The following is a 25,508-nucleotide window of genomic DNA, read 5'->3' as shown; positions in this document are numbered from 1 at the left end:
TGTTGGGGGTTCTTTAGTTTGCCTAATTTTTGTAAATTCCAGCTGTTGTGACTCTAATATTTGAAAATTGCAATTTCTGAGACATGCTGATTTTTCTTAACTCTGCAAGCAGGTCAAACATTTGGAAAGGAACATTACTTTGCTCCGTTGACGTCTCGGCCAACACAGAAGGACAAATAATTTCGGGAACATTTTCTTAAATTCTTTTCCATTACACAAAAGCTTCAATACTGAACAGATCATAAGATGGATCACAATCTTTACAGAAATAATTTTCATTTAACAGCAATTTTCACAAGCTACCAACCTTTCCTTATTGGGATCTTTGCAACACTTCACCATATTCATGGCAGCATTATTATTTTGTGATTCATCAGGTTCATCACCACAATTGATAGATATAGCTGTAAGACTTGTTTTGGATCTCAGATTATAAGGATTTCTTGATGCGTAACAGTTGGGCTGAAAAGTTCGTAGGCTAACATAGTAAAAAATATTTTTTTGACAAAATTCGATTTTATTATTCAATATAGTTGCCTTCGAGGGCGATACAACGATTATAGCGGTCATACAATTTTTCGATGCCATTTTTATAGTACGATTTCTCTTTAGCCTCAAAATAGGCCTCAGTTTCGGCGATTACCTCTTCATCAGTGCTAAATTTCTTTCCAGCGGGCATTCTTTTAAGGTCTGCAAACAGAAAAAAGTCACTGGGGGTCAGATCTGGAGAATATGGTGGATGGGGAAGCAATTCGTAGTCTAATTCATATAATTTTGCCATCGTTTTCATTGATTTGTGACACGGTGCATTGTCTTGATGAAACAGCACTTTTTTGCACAGCTTTCGCATGTTCAAATATTCATGCACAATATGTCCAACACGTTCCTTTGATATTTTTAAAGTCTCAGCTATCTCGATCAACTTCACTTTACGATCATTTAAAATTATTTTGTGGACTTTTTTGATGTTTTCGTCGGTAACAGCCTCTTTGGGGCGTCCACTGCATGCATCGTCTTCGATGCTCATTTCGCCTCGTTTAAATTTAGCAAACCACTTCTCAACGGTTGATTTTCCTGGTGCAGAGTCCGAATAATGTTTATCAAGCCAAGCCTTGGCTTCAACAGTATTTTTTTTCGCCAAAAAGCAATGCTTTATTATTAACACACGAAATTCTTTTTTATCCATTTTTTCACAATAACAAAAGCTGCTTCACTCACAATGCTATATCTCACGAACTAATTAACCGGCAGCTGTGAAATTTATACACGTATCTTTTGAAGGTTAGTACTAAGTAAAAATCACATGGATTTAATTCTAGTAACGCATCTATGAGTCAGCCTACGAACTTTTCAGCCCAACTGTTACATAATAGAAATTTATGTACAAACTAAATTCACAAGAACAATGGTATAAGTGAACACTTAGCAAAACACATCACTCAGATCGTGCTGATAATGTTCCCCTTACTGGTCACCAATTATACTGTGACAATCAGTGGTCAATCATTTGCACGATTAGAATTTGTTCATAAATATTTGGAATTATAACACAAAGGTGAAGATACAACTTCTATGGGTCTATGTATTAGTAAAATAACTGAGCAATATGCAGTTCACTATTACCTGTATTTCCATTTTGTTACAACCATTACCACATAATGAATATTGATTTTCGTTGCTATAGCAATGTTAAAATTCCAAATATTACTTCATTTATTTAGTGTTTAGCATAATAAATAACATAAACCATAATGTTGAACAAAGTAGTAGTTATATGTTTTTTTAACCGTTAATAGAAAGTGGCTTGTATAATACAAAATTAATAATTTCAATAAACATATAATTATATTGTGCGGATCCACAGGACTGTCACAAAATATATATAGTCTACAGCTGTTAGTAAAAGTGTTTGAGAGATTGAACTACATGCAGCACCAAGGTGGATTGATTTAAATCAGGTGATTTTTTTAAAAAAAAATCACTGATTTAAATCACTTTAAAGAAATAATGTACATAAAGATTTCGTAAATATCAGAATTACTTTTGGTGAAAGTACAGGGTGAACCTCGCATGAAAGGAAATTTAATATGTAAACTTGTGGCGCTTGGTGGGATTCTAATGCTTACCTAGAGGTAAAGTTGTTAGGAAGTATGCGCAAAGGGGCAAAGATGTTAATGATCAGAAAGCCAACCCAGCTGTCACAAATTATTTAGTTCAATCGCTTGGTTTATGTTTAATAAAGGTTTCTTGACAAAATCTAGCGATGAACAAGATAAAAAATACAAAAAATAGGAGGGAGTACAAAGGGTAATAACTTAATTGCATCACGTTCTCAAAAAAAACACAAATTAAAAAAAAAATTATGGGTACAAAGACATTAATCGTGTACGAGACGTGGGATATCAGGTATACCAATGTTTCCCTTGTTCTTATATTCTCTATAGAAAGACAAATTTTAAATAGTCACTCTTACAACTAAAGATTGTTCTATATTTAGGAAGTGACACAAACACTATAATATTGTAAATAAGCTGGCTGATACGATGGTGTGTGCGTTACTTTTCAAAAAAAGATCGTTTCACCTTTTTTTTGTGTACTATCCTAAGCTACGTTTCCATTCACTAAGCATGCAATTTACGTATATTATCATCAGCTTTGGGGAAGGGGAGTTTTTGATTGTTCAGCAAAAAGATGTTAATTATTTCGTAACATTCAAATATGTTTTTTTATTAATGAATATTTCACATAACATGCAATACTAACAACAATAGTTTTACGCCTGCAATTTCAAAATTAGCATGAGCTTTTTGCAAACATCATACATTGCACATGCAGCAAGAACTTTCATTCGTAACCTAATTCAATGGGCGAATCAAAATTTATTTACAGGCATCCGCTCATTATTAAACATTGTGCTTGATTTCATTGTTCACGTAATAATTATACTATTTTAGCTTGAATGTAAATGAACCAAAGGCATGGCTTTAGTATCTAAGTTAGAATACCTTTTTGAGTTACGTATTACAAATTTGACCATTCTGGGGAAAGAATAAGTATCAAAATCTTAGGAGAAGGGTATTATTTCTCAAATTTCATGAATTCAGGCGATTTGCTTTTCTTTAAATTACAACAATTTAAGCAACAGTATGACCCACATTTAAACGTTGATTAAACTGCATATCACTTTTGTCAAGTTGTGTTCAAAAAGAAGCATTGCAATTTTGAGCTCACTTGATATGCATCTCAAATGCGATATTGTAATTCTATTGAGAAAATAAAAACATTAGTTTCTCACGTTTTGCCTTAGCTTTATTTGACGTGTTTTGAATCAATTAGTTTCATTTTGACTTGACTTGGCACACAATGGAATTTTTACAAGTTCCTGGAAAAACATAAAACGTTAGTCGTATGTTTTATTAATAAGTTCAAAACAGTTCTTTTCGAACATGCCAGAATGATTAAAGATACGATTCGTAAGGTTCACATGTGACACGATTTTTCTATCATTTCACTGTTCACAATCACAAGTTTCAAAAGTTCACTAAACAATGTACCTGTAATTTGCACTGCAAAAATACTCTAAACACCTATAATAGTTGTCCTGCTATTTCCTATGAAGACCGTAGCATGCTTGCAAAGTATTTGCATGCTCAAAAAATGCATATGGGGTCTTCGGTGCATGGCAATACAACGGAAATTTTCCTCGTGCTCAATCCATAGTCACGTACGCCATTCAAGTTCAGTAGATCGAGATATATGATGTTTCCTGTGTGCTTTATCAGTGCCAAGTGAGGTTGATTTTACCTTGCTGCAAGCTTGCAAGTTAATTTTAAGTTTTGCCACTAGGGGAGGAGCAAGTATCGATTGCTGTACCGATTGCTGGCGGCGATACCAATAACTACGTGAATATTACGTGAGATGCTTCACATTTTCGTATGTAAGGAAAAGCTTATGTCTGAAGTGTAGCTTTTCGTTACAAACTGTAAATAAACATGGCAGCTGATATTTTGCAAACTATCATTAAGAATATTGCCAATATTCAGCTACAAAGACTAAAGAAAATTTAAGTTGCAATTATATAGTACATCCAGAATGTTTTATTTTCACCAGAACAAAAGTATTGAAAGTATTATAGTTTCATTAACACACTCAACAAACATATCCATAGTAGGTTGATATATACATTATCAGAAACAGAAAAATCTATACAGCGGAACTCAATTTAACGTTCTGGAATTTTTCATTTTCCTCCATTTTAAGTTTTTTTTAACTTGGTCTCCTGAAAAACGTAAAATTGAGGTTCGAATTGTTGACATATTTTACAGGGCCGTTTACCAGAAAAAGGCTTCCTATAAAAAACACATATCATATGGTGCCAAAAACCACACAAACAGTTTTAAGCGTGTTTCTTTTTAAAAAAAAACTATTTATTTTTTAAAAAAATATCAATAATGTTTTTTTAAATAAAAATCATGATTTGTCCACCCTCTGCAGCACATAGCCAAATAGAATTCAGTGGAATTACATGCTAAAGGTAGATAAATAAATCATACATTATAATGTAAAATGTATGCTAAACGTTAATACAAACAATCGTAAGATATATATTAAATTTTCTTCACAACCTTGGTGGACGAAGGTAATGCTATAGCATAATACATTAATACTGATATCACAGAGTACATAAAACAGTTAACACAGATTAATTATTATAATTAACATTGAATACTTAACACCAAGAATTCACCAGTAATGAAAGTAATGGTTGAAAATGATCACAAGTAACACAGAGCAAATAATGTACAACAAATTGTGATCTTGAGGATCATTACGATAGTCAGACAAGAATTCACAAAATGTAACATTTATTTCCAGTTTTTAGTAACTAAGCATGGAGGCAAATACTAGTGTGACCCACAGTTATAAAGCTATCTACCTTACATCCAAATAATTTCTTCACAAAACTTAACTTTGGATGTTCTCTTTATTGTAGCTGCTTATTGACAAATTTGTTTCTTCCTCAGCATATGTGTGGCATGCTGCTGGCTGGCTAAACAGGAATCTTGAATGCTGTTGTGCACTGTTGCACCTTGACAATATTATTTTTTTGTCTAAAAAAGAAATGCTGATTTATGCGGTGATCAGAGGATTGTAATGTATAACACTACAATACTGTCACTATTGCATTAACCATAGTTAAATTATAATGCAGTTTCAAGTTAAGCATAATTGCTTATTCTTCTCATTTTTTTTTACAGGCCAAAGTTTCTCAAAGGGAAGCAATCCAGAAGAATACTCCAGAACTTGCCCTTCCGAAGAAACTACTGCCTGGTCTTTTGATGACAGAAGTTTTGCCAAATCCAACACCTGAAGAAAGCTCAAAATGCAAGATGCATCTTTGTTTTGACTACTCAAGATGCTCTTTAACGTCAGGATTTCCTGTGTACATTTATGATCCAGAAGAGTATGCTGTGAGTCCCAGTGACATTGAGGAGTTTATCAAGACAACCATCATGCAGACATTAGGTTACAACCCCCACCTTACAGGAGATCCTGAGATTGCATGCGTGTATTTAGTTTTAGTCGGTGAAGTTCAGGAACAGGGTTACAATAGAAGTAAGATCGAGGATCGTTTGCGCAACCTGCCATATTGGAACGGAGATGGGCGGAATCATATTCTTCTGAATCTAGCACGGAGTTCTACAAATGGTGATGTGTTTTTTGGTGTTAACGTTGGTCGTGCCATGATAGTGCAGTCCCAGTTTTTTGATTCGCAGTTTCGCAAAGGTTTTGATCTAGTCATACCACCCGTTCTTGGTCCTCCTGGAGGTGACGTGTGGCAGTTGTGTGCCCCAATGCTTCCGGCAAGACGGAGATTCCTGCTTTCCTTTCAAGGCGAGTATAACTTCCCTCACAATTATCATACGATCAGAGAAGCAAATTTGAATCTAGTCAATGAACAAATCACAACATACACAACACAAAAGACAAAATCAATGGAGTCTATGATTGAAATCATTCAATTAGATAATTTCATCGTAGAACACTTGAAAAGTATACAGTTTGGTTCAACGTCAGATAAGTTCTTCTTCCAGTTTAGCTGCTCTGGTGGGAATAAGATACAGGGACTACCGTCGGAGTGGTTCCTCTGTGACTCTGAAGCTATTCGTGGAAATATCTTAAAAGATTCCACGTTTTCGCTTATAATAGCACCCTCAAACTTCTCCATAATTTCTACAACACTTCTTCAAGTCCGGCTGTACGAATCTTTGAGGCATGGGGCAGTCCCTGTATTTCTTGGAGATCACATTGAGCTGCCGTTTAGCGAGTTCGTGTCATGGAAGAAGGCTGCTCTTTTTCTCCCGAAGCCTAGAATCACGGAACTGCACTTCTTCCTCCGCACAGTACCTGATAACGATCTACTTGCCATGAGAAGACAGGGGAGACTCATATGGGAACACTATTTTGGATCAATGCAAAGTGTCATTGATACGATAGTAGCAGTATTCAGGGAAAGACTTGGAATTCCTCCTCTTCCTATAGATGACGAACCATCACCCAGTATATTTAATGCATCATTTGTGGTAAGCATACTTGCATGTCTATTATTTACTACTCTGCTTCATAAAATAGAACATATGGATGTACACAAAGTAGGATGCTTTAATTTAAGAACATATATTAAAAAGAATAATTCATTCATTCATTGTTACAATGTGTGAAGTGTTTGTATCTATACAAATGTATCTTGCTTTACAGTATTTGCTATTATATACTACACAAGTCAGTGACATTTGACTAATGCATGGCTATGTTCATGCTTAATGAAGATTTGAATTTAATAGTTGTAAAGTTATAGTTCTAGTATATTTCATGCTAATATTTTCTATCATTGTAGGAAAACAAACAAACAAACAAACAAACAAACAAACAAACAAACACACACACACACACACGCACACGCACACACACACACACACACAGAGAGAGAGAGAGAGAGGGAGGGAGGGAGGGAGGGGAATAGGGTTAGAAATGGTGCCAGAAGGGCGGATAAATACAATAAACACTTACCACACGAATAGAAATAATTCAATATTTCGCGATCTGAGTCGCATTTTCAAGAAGGTAGATAAAAGATCGACGACACTGTGAGTAGAGGCACAGAATACTGACCGTAGCGTCTCTACGGTCAGTGTTGCCAGAAACAGTTGAAAGGAAACACGAAATACTTTAGCCAGTGTTTACTGTAAGGTGGGTGGGTAGTTTCGGGGAGGAGAGGAAAGAGTTACTGGTTGGCTAGGTTGAGTCCGGGGGGTATAGTGGCGTGCATGCCTGCTATATAGGCCCTTTCCCATCACCTGCGGAAAGATGTGTCAGAGCGGGGGGGTAAAAGGTGGATGATGGCAACACGGAAGCAGTTATTGAAGGTGGTGTTATGGCTGTTCTTGTGGATGGCAACTGTGAAATCGGAGTTTTGGGTGGAGGAACGGTGATTATTTATCCTTAGATTCAAGGGGGTGCAGGTTTCGCCTAGGTAGAAGTTGCCGCAGATTTGACAGATGAGGGTGTAAATTAGGTTGGATGAGTGGCAGGTGCCCTTAGGGTGAACTCACCTGCCGCTGTAGGGATCAGGAGGGTGGGGGAGGTGATGAGTATGGGGCAGGTCTTGCATCTGGGTTTGTTGCACCTGTGGGCGGGGGGAAGGGGTGGGGGTGTTTCGGACCAAGATGTTTTGGAGGTTGGGGGGGCGACGGAAGACGACCCTAGGTTTTTCCCGAAAGATGTCTCTGGTCTCGGGATCACTGTGCAGGATGGGGAGGAGGGATTGGAGGGTATGTCTGATTTTCGTAATGTGAGGGTGGTATTGGGTGATCAGAGTTGGAGGGTTGGTTTTGGGTTGTTTGGTGCGGTTGTGGGAGTTAGCTCTAGTGATTTGTTTGTTGATGAGGGTGGAGGGGTAGCTACAGTTGGTTAGGGCTTGGTGCAGGCGTAGGTTGTAGTTTTGGCGGGATGAGGGGGATGAGTTGAGGCGCTGGCCTCTGAGGACAAGGGAAAATGGGATGGCTTTTTTGGTGTGGTAGGGGTGTGAGCTGGAGTAGTGGAGATACTGGAGGTGGTTGGTTGGTTTGATATGTATGGATGTTTCCAAGTGGTCTCCCGCAATGTGGTGTGTGGTAAGTGTTTACTGTCTCCTTCATTATTTGTGTATATATATATATACAGGGTGTCATTTTAATGGCGCCCACGGACCACAGATTCGTATAGAGGACATCAAAACAAACGACTTTTCTCACTAACATTTTTCTCTTTGGTGCGTCGATACGACGCTACAGCCGTTCAAAAAAGACCGTTTTGCCGCCTGGATGCTGGCAACCAAACACAACATTTGATCGTATCTGTGACGTCATTTCCTGTGGCGAAACAGCGCACGGCAGGGTTGCAAGGAACACACAAATTTTGTGAAAAATGACAAACTACTAACCACATTATTAGCTGTTAAACGAAGCGAGAAACGTGTCCAGAAGACCGAACATCATAGCCTACCAGCCAGAAGATCAGCAGTCATCTCCGGTGAAGGGGGAAGTGAACCAACGATATGAGAATGGTAAAAATACGTATTCAAAATGAAGTGTCAATATCGGATTTTGTCTCAGCCTACATATCAAATATCAACAATAATAAATTTTATTGGATTTACAGCTTACATGTGGCTGTTTACGCCCAGTTACATGTCAAATATTTGCAAATCTCGTTGCAAGGTTGATATCTACAGGTTTGTGTCCAGATGCCATGTGGTACTTTTGTGCTGATAAGGGAAGTATCCGAGGTTCACGTTGTTACATTACGGCTAAAACACGTACAGCCACAGTAACAATCTAATGATGAATCAGTAGCTAATATACTGCCCTGTTCACAGTTGTAAACTATTACTTGTGTATCCGGTGCATAGATAAACAGAGTCCTCGGAGAGCTTGTATTACTACTACTTATATCCCTGTATTTTTAACCATTTTTGCCACTTGCCTCATAATGTCCTGAATATACATTATATTATCCTTTGTGTTGCTTACCTTTGGAATTTTGAGTTCTTTCATTTCTATTTTGTCATCTGTTCAGTGTGTCACAGACAACTAGTATTAGAAGGACAAAGTGGATAAGACTAAATTGTAGATGCCAACTTGGTAACTAAATTTGCAAATATTTGACATGTAAGCTGATACAAAATTCGATATGACCACTTCCACTTGAATTCGATTTTCATTCTACCATTTTTCGTATCGTTTGTTTACTTCCTGTTAGGTTACAGAACGTGTTTTCTCGTTTTGTTTTACGGTACATAATGTGGCTGATTGTAGCTATGTCATTTTTCACAGAATATGTGTGTTCCTGGCAACCCTGGAACGCATCGCTTCACGACGGGATATGACGTCACAAATGCAATCAAATGTTGTGTGTGGTTGCCAGCATTCAGGCGGCAAAACGGGCTTTTTTGAACGACTGTAGCGCCGAAACGACGCACCAACGAGAAAAATGTTACTGAGAAAAGTTGTTTGTTTTCATGTCCTCTACACGTTTCCGTGGTCCGTGGGCGCCATTAAAATGACACCCTGTATATATATATATATATATATATATATATATTATATATATTATTTTTATTTCTGTCGCATTATCTTTTTTATACACAAAATATTACATTTGCATTAAATAGTCGCTATGAAGTCCTTAAACTAAAATATATTTTGACAAACTATAATTTTTAACATGTTAAAAGTTAGTTCACTGGTAATGTAATTTTTTCTGCTTTTTTCATATATTGAATATAGCTCTATGTGTTGTGTGATACAGTTGAAATAATGTGTATTAGGGCTGAGCCGATACCACCATTTGTCGATACCTATACCCTAACCGATTCCGATGCTGATACTTGTATAATTCCAGTATAAAGGGAAAGGCTAGTTACGGAATCATACTAACTCATCACATCACCAGACACATATCTAGAAATATAATTTTGTTTGCCGGTCTGAACCAAGTGTCTTAGAAATATAATAATAAAATTGTTTTTATTTATATGTTAATATAATTGTATTTCTATTCATAGTAATATGTAAATTAATTAACTGGTACTTAATTACTGCGATGTGTACGGAGTAATGTTGTATCTAACCACAGACTAAGAAACGGAGGAAAGACAATATTAATACGATTTTGTTCTTTTGTTGTTTCTTGACTAAAACATTTTGTTATTGTTATTATTGCTTGAATAGTAAAAAGACATTATAAAATCCATGGTTGCTACATGTCTGGAAAACAGGGAAATGTCAGGGAATTTGGCTTGTCAGGGAAAAATCAGGGAATTTTGCAGGTTGTCTGGAATTTATGTGCATTTTGGAGTCTGCGAAAAAAAAAGTTGCAAAATGGACAAGCAGTTCACTTCGACTTCTGGATTCGGTTCTTGCGATTCCACTCTCAGAAAAGATTCAGTTTAGAAACTTGTTTCTTTAGTTCTTATGATTCTCAGTCTTGTGCAAAATTATTGTTCCTTCGAATTTCTGTAATAAATTTTCACTTTTATAATACTAGATATTAGAAAGAATATCAAAGTAAAACTTATAGTCCAGATATCTGATTGATAACTAAATTACATTGACAATATGATCATAATTATCGGAAAGGTTGGTGAAAATGAGGTTATGGTCTATTATTTTATAGATCTTAAGTCTTGTTGGCATTTCCTATAGAATTCCTATATGCAACAAAAATTTCTCCAGATGCTGTGTACTTATAAATGTAAGCAAAAAAGCAGCATTTTCTATGACACTTTAAATCCACAAGAAAATGAAAAATTGTGTATGGTTTATGAACTTTTTCTGTTGTTTTTATATTGTGGAGATCTGTTATGGTGAAACAATAGAGCTCTGTCATCTTAGCCTGAAGGCTAGATGAACATGATGCCGATTGTAATTTTCACGTGTTTTTGTGTGTGTAGGATGAAATTTGCTTAAAGAAAGTTGTGAAAGTGAATATTCATAATAATTAACAGATTATATATTTAATTGAAAAACGCAAGGTTAAAAGCAAAAATCATGATGATAAACATGTGTGGAAAAATTCACTTTTGGACCAGAAAACCTGGAGATGTCAGGGAATTTCATAATCAAAAAATCGTAGCAACCCTGAGAATCAGAGATATAACAGCAAATATTCATCATCTAGCTTACATGTAGTTAAGACAGTTATAATTTGTGTTAAAACAATTGTTGTGGCAAGGAAATTAATATAAAAAAAGTAATAAATTGAATATTTATTGAATAGCAAAAGTAAATTATGTTATGCTCAGTTGATGAAAAGAAATGTTCCTTTTATGTACATTATTATAAGTAGTGGTGTACATAAATCTTTAGAGGGGCCTGGTAACGTCGACTTGTAATCAATAGTTCCTGGGTTTGATACCTGGTGGATTCCAATTTAAACTGTAGGTCTAGTCCTGATTAGCCTACCTGTGCATAAAGTGGGCTTGAAGCAAAAAGTCAAATTCAAACTCAGTCTTCTTTAGTGCTGTCTTTCAAAGCTGTATTAGCTCAATCTAATCTCTGCGGAAATAAATAACCCTGATTGGCTGATACCAGAAGCAACACAAAATACTTACATAGAAGGGAAGAGTAGAAGAAGAAATTGCGGAATCCACTTTCCACTTGAACGTAGAAAAACAAAGCTAATTTCACAGCATCCTTTATCCTTCTTTTCCAAGAACTCTGTAATCACCTGACCCGGCAATAGCATGGTGTGTGGTTTTAAACTTCCACCTATATTGCACCCACAATCTTTCAAGCAAGAATTGGCAATGAATGGTTTATTTTAATTCCGCAGCATTAACTAAGCAGTTACATGCCTTCATGGTCACATTTGGGTTCAGCTTTCACTTACCCATGCCTTTGATCTTGTCATCTGCTTCCCAGGAGGGTGGGGGTTTATCCAGCATTTCTAGGAAAATCTATGGAACTTCTTGTGCTGGTGTCCCAATCTGTCACAAGCAAGAGTGAACGAACTTTAAAAGAGGACAAATGTTGAGATGAGCTGTTGCTCTTACCCACTCTTCTAGCCACTGAAAATTATTAGTATTGGATGGCAATTAAAAATAAGTTACAACGAAATACTCAGAAAGAAACAATAGAAGGAAAGTGGAAAAGAATCAAAAAAGTGTCAACAGAAGCTGCAGAAGATGTAATGGGCAAAGAGAAAACCTCAAGGAAGAAAGAGTGATTTGATAAAGAATGTCAGCAAATAATTAACCAAAATAAACGCTGCAAGAATGAAGATGCTGCAAAGAGAAACAAGAAGTAACAAATACAAGGAACTAAGGCAACAGGCAAATAATTTATGTAAGAAAAAGAAAAAAGAATGGATAAGAAAGAATATCCAAGAAATAGAAGAACTTAGTCGACAGACAGAGATTAGAAAGTACTATGCAACAATAAAGAGAATAAATAAGGGATATCAACCCAAAGAGAGAGGATGTAAAAGTAGAGATGGGAAGATAATAGGAGACAAAGAAAGCATACTAGAAAGATGGACAGAACACTTCCAAGAACAACTATACAACGAAATGTATAGAGAAGAACAAACAGAAGATAACAAGGAAAAAACACAGAAGGATCACCTACAAGAGAAGAAGTTGAGAAGATAATAAAAAATCTAAAAAACAATAAATCACCAGGAGAAGATGAAATAACAGCAGAAATACTAAAATATTCTGGACCAAATATGATAGAAGAAATATACAAACTGATAAAACAAATCTGGTAAGAAGAACACATACCAGAAGCATGGAATAATGGAATATTGTGCCCAATACACAAGAAAGGTGACAAAACAGAATGTAATAATTATAGAGGTATCATGTTACTTAATACAACTTACAAAATATTGACTAGCATTATACATAGAAGATTAACAGCAATAACAGAAAACATAATAGAATACCAAGCAGGCTTTAGAGAAGGAAGGAGCACCATAGATCAATTATTCACAATAAGACAAATAATGGAAAAACATTATGAACATAATACAACCTCGACACGTTACTCATAGACTTTTGTAGTGCTTTTGATAGTATTGAAAGGCATAAATTAATGCAAACTATGACAGAATTACAAATACCTAAGAAATTTATTAGATTAACAAATATGACACTGCAACGCACATATTTCAAGGTCAAAATATGGAGCGATATGGGTGAACTAACAAAATATAACAGTAAAACAAGGAGATGGACTATCTACAAGCTTATTTAACATAGCACTACATGGAATAATAAGCAAGATAGACAAAAGAGAAACAATATTTACGAAACTTAGCGAGATTAACGCATATGCCAACGACATAGTTATAATATCCAGAACAGAAGAAGAATTAAAGAGAATGACAGGTACCCCTCTACGAGAATTTCTTTTATGTAAAAACAATTATGAGGATGCACCTATAGGAACGCCTACTTATCACGTTTATGTATTCAGGACGCTCCTCTATTACGGCCGCTTTCCAAATCTCAATGTTATGAAGATCAATATTAAAACATGGAAATTTATATTTTAGCAAAACTAATGATGCTACTAATAATAAAGAAAATTATCAGTTTAAAGGATTAAGAAAATTCAAAGAATAATCCTGATATATTATTTATAAATTATGAATAGCCAGAAAGACTAAAAGCTAAATTTGATCCTTAGTTACCTCAAACAGCTGAAAGTTGCATATTAACAAAATAAACAGTATTCCGTTATAAAAGTGAGAAAAATCCGATAGATATGAGTCATATGTGGTTTTTCACTCGTATGCACTTTGCCCAAAGTCCTGCCAACAGGGTTTTCATCCATTGGACGACGACTTAGCTGAATGAGGATCATTTCGGAAACGTGGAAGGGGGACGAGGTTTTCACCTAAACCCAACCAGGACCTTTCGACTGATATTCACCAGCAGAGTCTGTAATAAGGCAACCTGTGGTTTTCGCTCGGGTACCTTTCTCTCACCGCTAACAAGCATTTTGATCTTTTCGCAGGCAGCAGCAACTTCAAGATATTGCTACATAAAGCTACAGCTTGGAATAGCGGTATCTTATAAAGCTGGTGATATCAAATAAAAGATTTGTGATCGAGAAGACAGCAGCAGCATCAAATAAAATTAATCAATAGAAATAAACAAAGCCGTTCAAGGATTAAGAACGGAAGATTCCTACCTGTATCGCTGGCAACGGACCAGGTGTTACCTTAGCCTTAAGAACAGTGTCCGATCAAAGAAGGTAACGGTACCTGTGGAGTCCGAAGGAGCCAGACGCGTGGGTACGTGACAAGAACATATAGAATATTAGAAGAAGCAAATAAAATTGGGTTACAGACAAACATGAACAAAACCAAATTCATACTACTGACACCAAAACAAGGTAAAAAAACGTTACGACCAATTTACAATAAATGACAAGAAATATCAGTAACAAACTTCAAGTATGACGATAAATGACCAAAATAATATGCATGATACAATTAGAGAAAGAATAAATGCAGGGAACAACACATATTATGCCAATATACAATTACTAAAAAGCAAGTTAATTAGCAGATATACAAAACATAAGACTGGCAATAACTTACAGTGCTGAGGTATGGACAATGAGTTTAGTGAAATCTTCAGTTCATTTGCTAATTCACTACATGTCCAACGCTGATCATTTTCCAGCAAAGTGCATCAAGGTGGCGTGGATCTGTTGCCATACTAGGATGCCCGCCATCATGTTCTTTCGCGGCTGATTCACGGCCACTTTCAAATGCCTTGGCCCATCTGGCAATGGTACGATACGGTAAAGGGTGGTTCCCACATGCCTCGTGTGTGCCCTTGTGAATTTGCCGTGCGTTCCTTCCACGTGCAACCTGAAATTTGATGAATATTCGCTGTTCTTCACGCGTGACCATTGTTTAGGGCGGTATTATACACACACTTCAGTTTAACATCTAACTACCACATAACAGTACTATTCAGCACCAAAGGCCTTCACATGATCTAAGACTAAACAAGACCCTATCGTCTTTTGTCCCAGCGACAACTGACAAGCATATACCAACAGTGTTGCTACTACAAGAAAAATGGCCCTCTGAACTTATGAGTTCCACTGCTAATATAAAAATATAATGTAATTGTAGCAAAGTTCTGTATCATGATAAAATACATAAACTTATTATTGGGTGTACTTATTGATTGCATTGTAGTATTCTTCTAGTTTATGGTTGCCAGAAGCATTTAAACATGTTATTTGATGTAATATTTTGGGAGAACACATGTTTCCTTCATGACATATTTATTTGTAGTTGATCAGTGCTGCAATAATAAAAAAATTTTTGCCTGTATTGATGTAAAATTTACTGATAAGCAAAATTCTGCCAATCCAATATCAAGCTTTACAGGTTCCTTGAAGGAGAAGTGGTTTATTGAAGTTCTTTATTTAATTTATTTAATGTATGCAACAAGTGATTGCAATAGGTTTTGCTTTTGAGAAAGATACACCATATTTAGACAGTTTTTGTACAAAACTAGGATATATGATTTATATGTTTTTATCCATAAAAATAGGAACAATATGGCAGAATTTTATTTTGAATTGTGGGCTATTTATAGATAGATCAATAAAAATATCAATAATTTTATCAATAAACCAATATACTGTACCTATATTGGCCGAAACCAATAGAGTGCCGAGTGCCTACACAGTTCTATGAATTTAAGTTGATAATGGTACTGACATGAATTTTGAGGAAATCTCAATGTGAGAAATTCATTATTCACCATCAGTAACATTACTTTCAGCCATTGAAGACAGATGTGGTAGTACCTGAAGCCGAGCCAGATGAGAGTTTGGGCCCACTGGAACCACCATATCCTTCACCAAAGTTCAAAAGAAATTTTACGTACTTCCTCACTCAAGTAAGTGCTTTCATACTCTTTATTTCATATAGGGGTAGATTTTGCACTGAACTGACAAGTGGCACATGCTTCTCTGCAAGGGTTTATCCAGGGGGTCCGGACCCTCCCAAGTTCCCTTCTTCTTATTGAAAATACATACTTTCCGATGAGACACTTGATGTTGCAGGTATAGAAAATTCTCTGTGTACACGGTTTGTGGATTCTGAAAATAACATCCACTAAAAGTTTTTTCTAGTTTCACACTGAGTAGTGATATATCAGCTGAAAATCTGACTTCAGTGAGAAACTGTTTTGGTACAGTAAGTGAATGTTGTGCTTTTTTTAATAGAAATAATACATGCATAGGTGTAATGCCAAAAACAAATATATGCGTTATGTACCAGACAGTAAAATCAAACTATTGTCAGTGTGTGAAACTTGATTTCTAGAAAAATATGATTCACTTCATGTTTTTGTTAAATTTCTTCAACCTTGTCAGTTAAGTGTAGCTGCCCGAGTGAACCATCCCAAGCAAGTGATCTTCTAGCCGCAGTTGAAAAGGGGACTTTCTTAATTGTACTTAATTGTACTCTTTATCTGAGAAAAGGTTTTCAGTTTTACTGAACAGTTGCCAAAGTATTTAGAGCCCTCATCACAATTTAGCCAAGAGACGTCACAGAACTGCTTCAGAGACTTCGGGAGATTTCAGATGAAGAGTTCAGCCAAATATTTCAAAATGCTTCTGAAAAGCTTCAACAGACATTCAATTCAGAAATTACAATTTCAAAAATAACAACAATAAACAAACAAAAAAAAAAATGAGATAAGTTCCTCCTACTAATGTAGAGCGGGGATGTGCCATTGGCCTTTTGGGATGGGCACCCCTGACTGAAACCCCCCCCCCCCCAAGTTATTTCTGGATACGACCTGCTTCTCTGGTCAGTTTGCAAGATGTCATCATCAAATGATAAACCTGAAATAATTGCTCAGTTCGCTTTGCAATTACTGGAAGAAAAGGGTATGAAGAGGCAGTGGATCTATGAATTAAAGCTTCACTGGATCTTTGGCCAACACCTATTGTCTAGATATTCTCAATAGTTTAATGATTGTGTAGCCACGAAACTATTGATAATATTTAGATGACAGCGAAAGCAAGCCACACGGAGATTGAAGTGAATGATGTAGAAGTAATTTTTCAGATTTTGGAATATCGTAGTGTTTTTTTGAAAAGATAGAAAGATATGAAAACAGCTGGCTAGAGTTCCAGCCAACCCTCAACCTTTAGGGTCTGGAGCCTTGCACACCTGTATTTTAATTGATTGAAGCCATCACCTTTTCAAGTGGGTGCTTTTCAAACTTGCCCCAACATACAAAAGAAAATTGTAGCTTGAGAACTAATTGTCATAGAGAGATGAAATTGATTTTGTTTTCTTTCTTAAAGGCAGGGCTTTTAGCGAAGATAAAATTTATGCATTCTGCCTCTTAATAATTAGTGTTAAAGGAAGAAGAAGAAGGAGAAAATTGTTTTTTTTTTTTATTTATTAAGAAATGGCCCCTGTACCCAACTCAATAGACCAAAGTGAATGAGAAAATGAGTATGTAGCAGTGGTACATTCCTATGAGCATGCAAAGTTATGTTGAAATTTAGACTGATACTTCTTGTGTAAAAAAATAAGAACATTATATAAAGTGGCAGTGTTGCCAGCTTTGTGACAATGCCCAGAATTTCACTTCTAGCATCTGCCCTATGGATGCTGGATGGACCAAATTTTTAGGGAAGCATGACAAAAGACCACTCTATCAGGATATGTAATGCTCATGCCGCAACTATGAAAAAATAATGGAAATTACAGATAATAGCTTGATGTTTGATATATATATCTTTCTGAGAACACTAGTAACATCAATTACAACATATTAAGTTTCCTGCAGATCATGACATGGTAGGTAATGGCACCATATTGGAAGCATGGCGGATAATTTCAATATTTCACAATGGAATAAAAATGACTTCTGTAACAGAATGGAATTTGGCAAATGTGTTTGGTATGTAAGGTATGAAAAACATTCTACAATATTTGCCTCGCCAGAGGCAGGAAATGGCAGAGGATGATGATGAGTATGCATCGAAAGGTATTATACATACTCGAATTAAAAACAATATATCCATCGTTGCTATTATTAACATGCAGCATTTGAAAATGTCCTTTGTTTTCCTATTCTCACTATGTGATAAATATTGCAAATAGGACTATAACTCCACAACCACTGCATGTTTTAAAAAATTGAATTTTACATGTAATAAAGAGTAAAAAGCAACACTTTAAGCAACATGTGACAATTAAGAGTTCAGGGGGGATGCAGTGGCAAAAACACGAAGTTCGAAATTTTCCGAAATTACGCAAAATTTCTGAATGCCATAATTTCCGTTGTGACACGAGCATTACATATCCTAAAAGAGTGATCTTTTGTTGTGTTTTCCTCCAAATTTGGTCCATCCAGCATCCGTAGGGCTGATGCTAGAAGTGAAATTATGGATATTGTTCTGTAAGCTGGCAACACCACCGCTCTTATACATTGTTATTATTTTAGCATAGAAGTATCATATTATTTTAGCGTAGAAGTATCAGTCTGTTTTCAACAAAACTTTGTATGGTTGTAAGAATGTACCACTGCTTCATGCTACATTTTTCATTCACTCATTATTGGGTGGCACATTGTATAAGTTTTTCATCCACTAGAAGTCCTGTCTTTAAGAAAGAAAAACGAAATTGATTTTACCTTTCCATGACGAATTAGTTCTCCATCTAAGTTTTTTGTGTACTTTGTGGCAAGTTTGAAAAGCACATGCTTGAAAAAGTTCCGTCCACAGAGGCTTTCCAAGCATGCAATGCTTCATTCCCTAAATGTTAAATTCTAACCAATACTTTCTGATACCAATGCATCAGTACAGTGAAATCTCAATTATATGTTTTAAGAAGTAGAGAAGGAAAAAACATACAACTGAGGAAAACTTATTATTGAAAGATAAATATAATATTAAAATTAGATACACACAAAAAGTAAGAGAGTACTATGTACGGTAATACACATGTATAATTCACACCATGATGGAAAAAAAGCGACAAAAAATTATATCTTGAATATGATGTGAAGCACAATTCAGGTTCAAGTAATGCTTTATGGCCTAGTTGTAGGTCATAAAGCTTTTGCTATGTCCTTCAAGAACGAAACACGTGCCTCTGCAATGAGTTAACCATTGCTATAATGTACACAAGCCCCTTTCCCCCCTTCCTCCCACCCTACCTACCTACCCATCTTTTCTTCTCTGTTTAGCATTCCAAAAGTTTCACTTTTGTAACCATAACCACCATTTTTAATATGTGGTAAAAGAAAACAAGATCGGAAAGAGAGCGCGTTATACTCCTGCTTTCAAATTGCAAGTTCTGCGGTCTGCTCAGGAAAATAATTGCAGTTCGAAAATTTGCGGTTGGTGAGGCAAATGTAAGAGAGTAGTGACTAGCACCACTTGGGAAGTTATATTCCATTATTTCTCGTTTGACAAATACTGATGATATGGTTCCCATACGCACTTGGTGACTGGCACGATGGCACTGTATTGCTTGGCGATGCAAAACATTCTGATAGAAGGCGTAAAAACACCGTGGAAACAATTTTTAATGAAATTGTTTATGATATTTACCTGCGAACGTTGACAAACTTGTGGGTGTAAATTGTATTTACACCTGTTGATATATATGAATTATATGCAGTTCCCGGGATTTGCTAGTTACCCAATGGGAGCCAGTGGCTTGAAATATATCTGTTTCTGATCTGCTTCAGGCAGATACGACACTGTGCAATGAATTGCAAGGAACAAAAGCAGGAATATTTAGCATTGACCAAACTGGTTCAAGAGTGCCTTGCTCCTCCCCTGATCTCTGATGCAACCAACAAAATTAGAATTCCAAGTCAAGAGTCTCATCCCGTAGTTACAGCTGATAAGAAAATCTGCATGGGAACAGGTAGAACATGTTATCTTCACGGAAATCTTGAACTCCAAAGGCAGCATTCTTTCGAACAAGCAATAGTTAAAAACGTATAATTACAGGTTTTTTATTTTTTTTTGTTGTTGTTGGAACTGAACTCATTGAACATATAACTCGAAAAACTGATGTATAATAGTACACAACCTTAGGGGAACTGGCAGGGACTGACAGAAAAAGAACAAAAATTTACTAACAAGAAAAACGTAACCGCGATTTCACTGTTTTGGTATCGGCTGAGTCCTAGTTATTTGTGAATATCTGTCCATCAATTTCATATAACTATCACTAATACTTATTTTCATGATTTGCCAAAAGTGACAGAAAAAGTAACAAAAAAAATATACAAATACAAAATTCTTCCCATATTTCTCCATGAACTGTACACAAATATTGTGATGAACAAACATGGGAAGACAATGGTATTAAAATTGTACTATGTAAGCCATCATTTGTGATATGCGTGTAATGTTCTCTTTGGTTCACTGGTGTTCTAGGGCCATGAAATGTGGAACGAATGGGGTGATCCATTCCATCTATATCCTCAACTTCCATTTGACATATTGTTGCCTTCGGATTCCAAATTTATTGGTAAGTGTTGTACAGCTATTTTACATCAAAGGAAATGCTAGTCAGACTATACTAATTGAAGCTTGCTGATAATGATAATAACTTTAAACCTCTTGGTTGGTTACTGTTTTCAAATTGCAGTAGTAAGACTTATTGTGCAAGTACAACGTTTCAACCAGTTTCCTTGTTTGTCAATTTTATTTTCACTTTTGTTTAAATGGGAACGGCTGCCCCACCCTGCATGCAGCCCCGATTTAGCACCGAGTGATTTCCATCTTTTTCCGGTGTTAAAGTCTGAATTGCAAGGTTACCGTTTCGAAACAGATGAAGAAGTGAAGCGGAATGTGAGAATAGAGCTCAATAGGGTATGGACAAATTTGTGTAACGGTGGGACAAATGCCTGAATCTCTATGGGGATTGTATGGAGAAGTGAGGAAGGATCACATGTATGTATAATTTTCTAATGTATCTTAAAAATCAATTTTTTTACAGCATGCGGAAACTTATATATTGAACGACCTACGTAAGATCAGCTATGAAGAAAGTTCTGTCTGAGTATGTCTTGTCACCTCGAGATCAAAAGGAATCTTGATCAGTATTGTCATTTGTAAACATAGTAAATCTGCCAGCCTCCGTGGTGGAGTGGTTAGCACAGCATGCTACGACATCAGGGGTTCCGGGTTCATGCATAGTCATTTTAAGTATCCCCTTATCAATTACATTGTATCACCACTCATTCTCATGTTCGCTATTAGCCAAAAGTGGCACCAAAAGCGAACTAAAGTAAAACAATCCACTAAATCACATAGTAAATACAAAACAACAGGAAGTACTTTGTGTTTTGTAAAGCAAGAACGTTTTTCCAAAATCGATATTTGAACCACAGGATCGAGAAAATTAAAAGAAGAAATACTATGAAGGGAAAAAAATGGATCCAGAACTGTCTTATTTTTTCCAGAACTGGGCTCTCCTTAGCGAATCTCTTGAGTATTTCTAGCGGTTCCATGCTCAAATATTCGAATATTCTGACTTATTTTTTCACTTCTCTAAAATATTTAAAGTGCAATATTTTTATTATTTTCCTTTGTCATCGCTGCATTTCTTCTGTCCTTAGTTTACACAGAATTAGGTAGCTTATTAATTGGAAGCCTTTCTTTGTATGCTGTTTCCATTTAATATGGAGACCATTGTCAAAAAAAAAAGTACTTTTTTCGTTGTTGTTAATACACCCCTGATGTAACATTTTTAACCACTTTGTCAGTTTTTATATACTGTAAATGTTCCCCTTTTTAAAGGGAGTGTTGTCTTGTTAGTTTTTAAGTTCAGTTTATGCTAAGGTGGTAGGCTACTCGGCTATATATTGTAGTGCAATCTGAATAACTGTGCACTGTGGGATCAAACCATGACCCCTTCATTACAAGGTGACAGTATTACCAGTATTAGGAGTCATCCCAAAATAAATCATATACAGTTTGTTTTTTTGTCTGTGTGATGTTGGTATTCAATGGTAAAGTGAGGTTTATTATTAATTTATTCAATTCTTTTCAGGCTCTGGATTTGGCTTTCGCCCAATTGGCAAGGGAGCAGGTGGCGCCGGAAAGGAATTCAGTGAATCTCTTGGCGGTAACTCTCCTCGCGAACAGTTTACAATTGTAATGCTCACTTATGAAAGAGAACAGGTATGCTAAATTATAGAATAGTTGCAAAGTTCTTTCAGTGTACTTACTGAGGAGTCAAGTGAAAACTGTAGATGAGTTTTGAGTAATACAAGGTCTGTTGAAAAGGAGCTTTTGAAACATCACCCCCATGTGACTGGTAGTCAACACTTCACTAATGAGGCCATGTAGTGGATTTCTTTCAGCATTGTATACCCTCTTGTTTCATCCATCCATTTTGTTTTGTTTATAATATGCAGAAGTTTGTGTGTTTTTGTTGGGAGCTCCTGGTATTTTTTTTCCGTTACGAAGAAAATTATGATTTCCCCACTCACTGTGATCAACAATTGTTGTTTCATTTCATTGTCATACATATCTTGTCACCATCTATTATGATGTGTTGTTGTTGTTAATAATAATAATAATAATAATAATAATAAGCTATTGACTGATTTCAGTGCCATTTCCTTTTTGCTGGTCAGTTACATAGTACAAATTTTGCAGCAATTCAAGCTGTGCTCAGGCCCTCCCCGACGGTGTAGTGGTAACATTGCCGCCTTGCAATCAAGGGGTCCTAGGTTCGATACCCTGTTGATAGCACATTGCACAGTGGTTCCGATCCTACTTTAAATTGTAGGCCCAATGTCTGTGCATAATGTCTACTTAAAACAAAAATTTATACTCAAATTTACTGTGTGTCCACTAGAATCACACGATATGAACTTTTGCTGATTCTTACCTCCTCAAATTACTATTTCTCCTAACTACAGCAAGCACATTGTCAACATGATTGGCCTGTAAAGATGATCATATGTTGGTTTGTCTTCATGCAGAGCCACAGTGATTTAGTTGGTATAGCATATGACTGTCATGCAAGAGACCCAGGTTTGATTCCTTGGGAGAGTGATTTTTCAAGATGCATGCAGCATCTTCGGTCTTCGAACAGCCTGTGGTAAGGCTGGGATTTAAGGTGACTGGAACATGGTGCTGATCACATAACCTCCATAAATGGTGGGGTCCTGTCTCCACATTTCCCCAAATGCTTCACAACATTTAGCAATATTAAGAGGTTAGCTTTACCTTTTATGGGTTGAATTGATTGAATTGTTGTTTTAAGTCATGCACAGAAAGGCTAATCAGGACTAGAACTACAGTTTAAGGTGGGATCTGAACCACTGTGTCATGTGCCTCCACCGGGTATTGAACCCAGAACCCCTTTATTACAAGACAACAATGTTACCACTATGCAGCTTTATCTTTTATTTATAGATTTTGTCAAATTTTAAATTCTAACACTGAAAATGCCCTGTAGTAGTTTTCCCTAATTTGAAACAAAATTCCACACGTTTCAAGAACTTTTATTTTCGTAATTAGGAAACAATATATGAAGACTATCAAGCACAATCTCACATAAACAACTGTATACAAGACAGCATTAATTAATAAATGGGAAATTAATTATTAAGAATCCCATTGCACAAGATGCCACTAGAGGAGTAACATTTGTCTATCACACTGAGGTCTTGTTTAAAACTTTCCTTTGAACAGACATTGGCATGTAGTGGATACTTTACTCTTTCAAGCATGTACACAACCAGTTGTGAACTTCAGTTGCATTGTATGTAAGCTTTTTTGTACCACAGATACTTTTTCAGATCCGGAAGTCATTGTCATGCTGAATTAAAATACCCAATGCTTAATTTTTATTAATTCTATGAAAAAATTGCCTCAAAAGTGGATTTTGTGATTCAATATCAACTAAAGGTTAACCTTTTCTGAAAGCAATAATTTATAAGGTGTCAGGTGGAAATTGATTGATTGATTGATTGAGTTGGTGTTTATAGTCTACTTTATGCACAGTAAGGCTAATCGGGACCTACAGTTTAAAGTGGGAACCGAACCACTGTGTGCCTCCACCAGGTATCGAACCTGGGACCCCTTGATCACAATGTAATGACGTTACCACTACATCATCAGGGAGGCAGAAGAATTGAAGATGTTGTTATCCATATTGAACCACCTTGCCCCCTTCCCCTTCAGAAAACTGGAGAGTGATTCGATTGTTGCAGTTTCTATTTGTAGTAATTATTTCATTGAATTAGGAACACTTCCGTTCAGTTTTTGATTATTGTTTATGTGAAATAACTTCAGGAATGATGTCTCTTGAAATTAGAGGCAATTTCTTGTGCATATTCATCTTATACTTACCCAAACCGATTCCGATACATAAGATTATTCAACAGAAATGGGATGTTATTTTCAGCATGACAAAAATAAATTTGCTATGTACATTTCTATTGCATATCATATGTATGTACATATATATTCTCAAAAGATGCGAATGTACATTCGCATCTACAAAAAAGTAGTTATGTGAACCTTTAAGAAGAACATATATTCTCAAGAGATTTAACATTAGTACACAAGCAGTACTTTGAAATGCAAAATTAATTCCTGTTCTTAATGTTGTAAATTTAATGCGGGCAGATTTATCTTCAGAAACACGAGTTTTTGAAGCCCTTCTGGAAGTAACCTACTTCTTCTCTTATCGCAAATCTGTCCAGCAACACTGAACACTCGTTCACTGAATACGGATGCAGCAGGCATGCCCAAGTATTTTCTCACCACTTGCTTCAGGTGTGGATTCTAATTTTTGAATTTCCAATACAACAGTGGATCCTGGTCACGTGGACTAGTTGGTTCAGCAATGTACTGTTCTATTTCTGATTTTGAGAGAGTTTGAATGAGAGTTTGCAATAATTTTATGACAAAGAGACTACAATGATGAAGAATTTTCCTAACGAACCCAATTTTCAATAAATCTTACAAAACTAAAATATAAAACTTATTAGAAGGTAAAACTAGTATTATTTGTATCGGATTTTTGCCGATCCGATGTCGATATGTTAATTTCTGCCGATTTTCGTACATACTTTTCATACATGTGCTTTGGCACATTCCTACAATTCAGTATTGGCATGCTATTTATAATTCTTTTTACATATCTAAAATGTTCTTCAGGTGTGGATACTTAGGGCATGATTGTACATGTGGGTACCTGCTCATGTAATGTGAAATTATCATACATGTACTGTCTGGACTAGAGTACTGCAGCAAGAGCTGTTCGCTCGATAGTTCGCACAGACAACACTGAATAGTGTACAGAATTGAGAACTCCTTGCTTGCTGTAACGTCACGAGCAAATGAAGCTTGACCAGGCAAAATGAAGAGCATACACTCGAAGCCTGGTAGTACATGTATAACTGCCATCTGTCTGTGGTA

General features: G+C 36.0%; 1 protein-coding gene across 2 annotated transcripts in view; it reads left to right on the top strand.

The window, feature by feature from the left end:
• botv (exostosin like glycosyltransferase 3) overlaps positions 1 to 25,508 on the top strand; it is a 607,246-nt gene that overhangs the window by 79,022 nt on the left and 502,716 nt on the right. For both annotated transcript variants that reach the window (XR_014442305.1, XM_083129802.1), the window contains exons 5-8: positions 5,259 to 6,584; positions 15,860 to 15,976; positions 20,499 to 20,592; positions 22,120 to 22,250. Coding sequence is in view for 1 of the 2 variants with exons in the window: in XM_083129802.1 (XP_082985928.1) it covers positions 5,259 to 6,584; positions 15,860 to 15,976; positions 20,499 to 20,592; positions 22,120 to 22,250 (1,668 nt within the window). In the remaining variant the exon portion in view is untranslated. The remainder of the gene's footprint in view (positions 1 to 5,258; positions 6,585 to 15,859; positions 15,977 to 20,498; positions 20,593 to 22,119; positions 22,251 to 25,508) is intronic.

Source organism: Lepisma saccharinum, chromosome 10 (assembly GCF_977018435.1).
Source record: "Lepisma saccharinum chromosome 10, izLepSacc3.1, whole genome shotgun sequence".
Classification (NCBI taxonomy): Eukaryota; Metazoa; Arthropoda; class Insecta; order Zygentoma; family Lepismatidae; genus Lepisma; species Lepisma saccharinum.
This window is presented reverse-complemented; position numbering and strand designations above follow the sequence as displayed.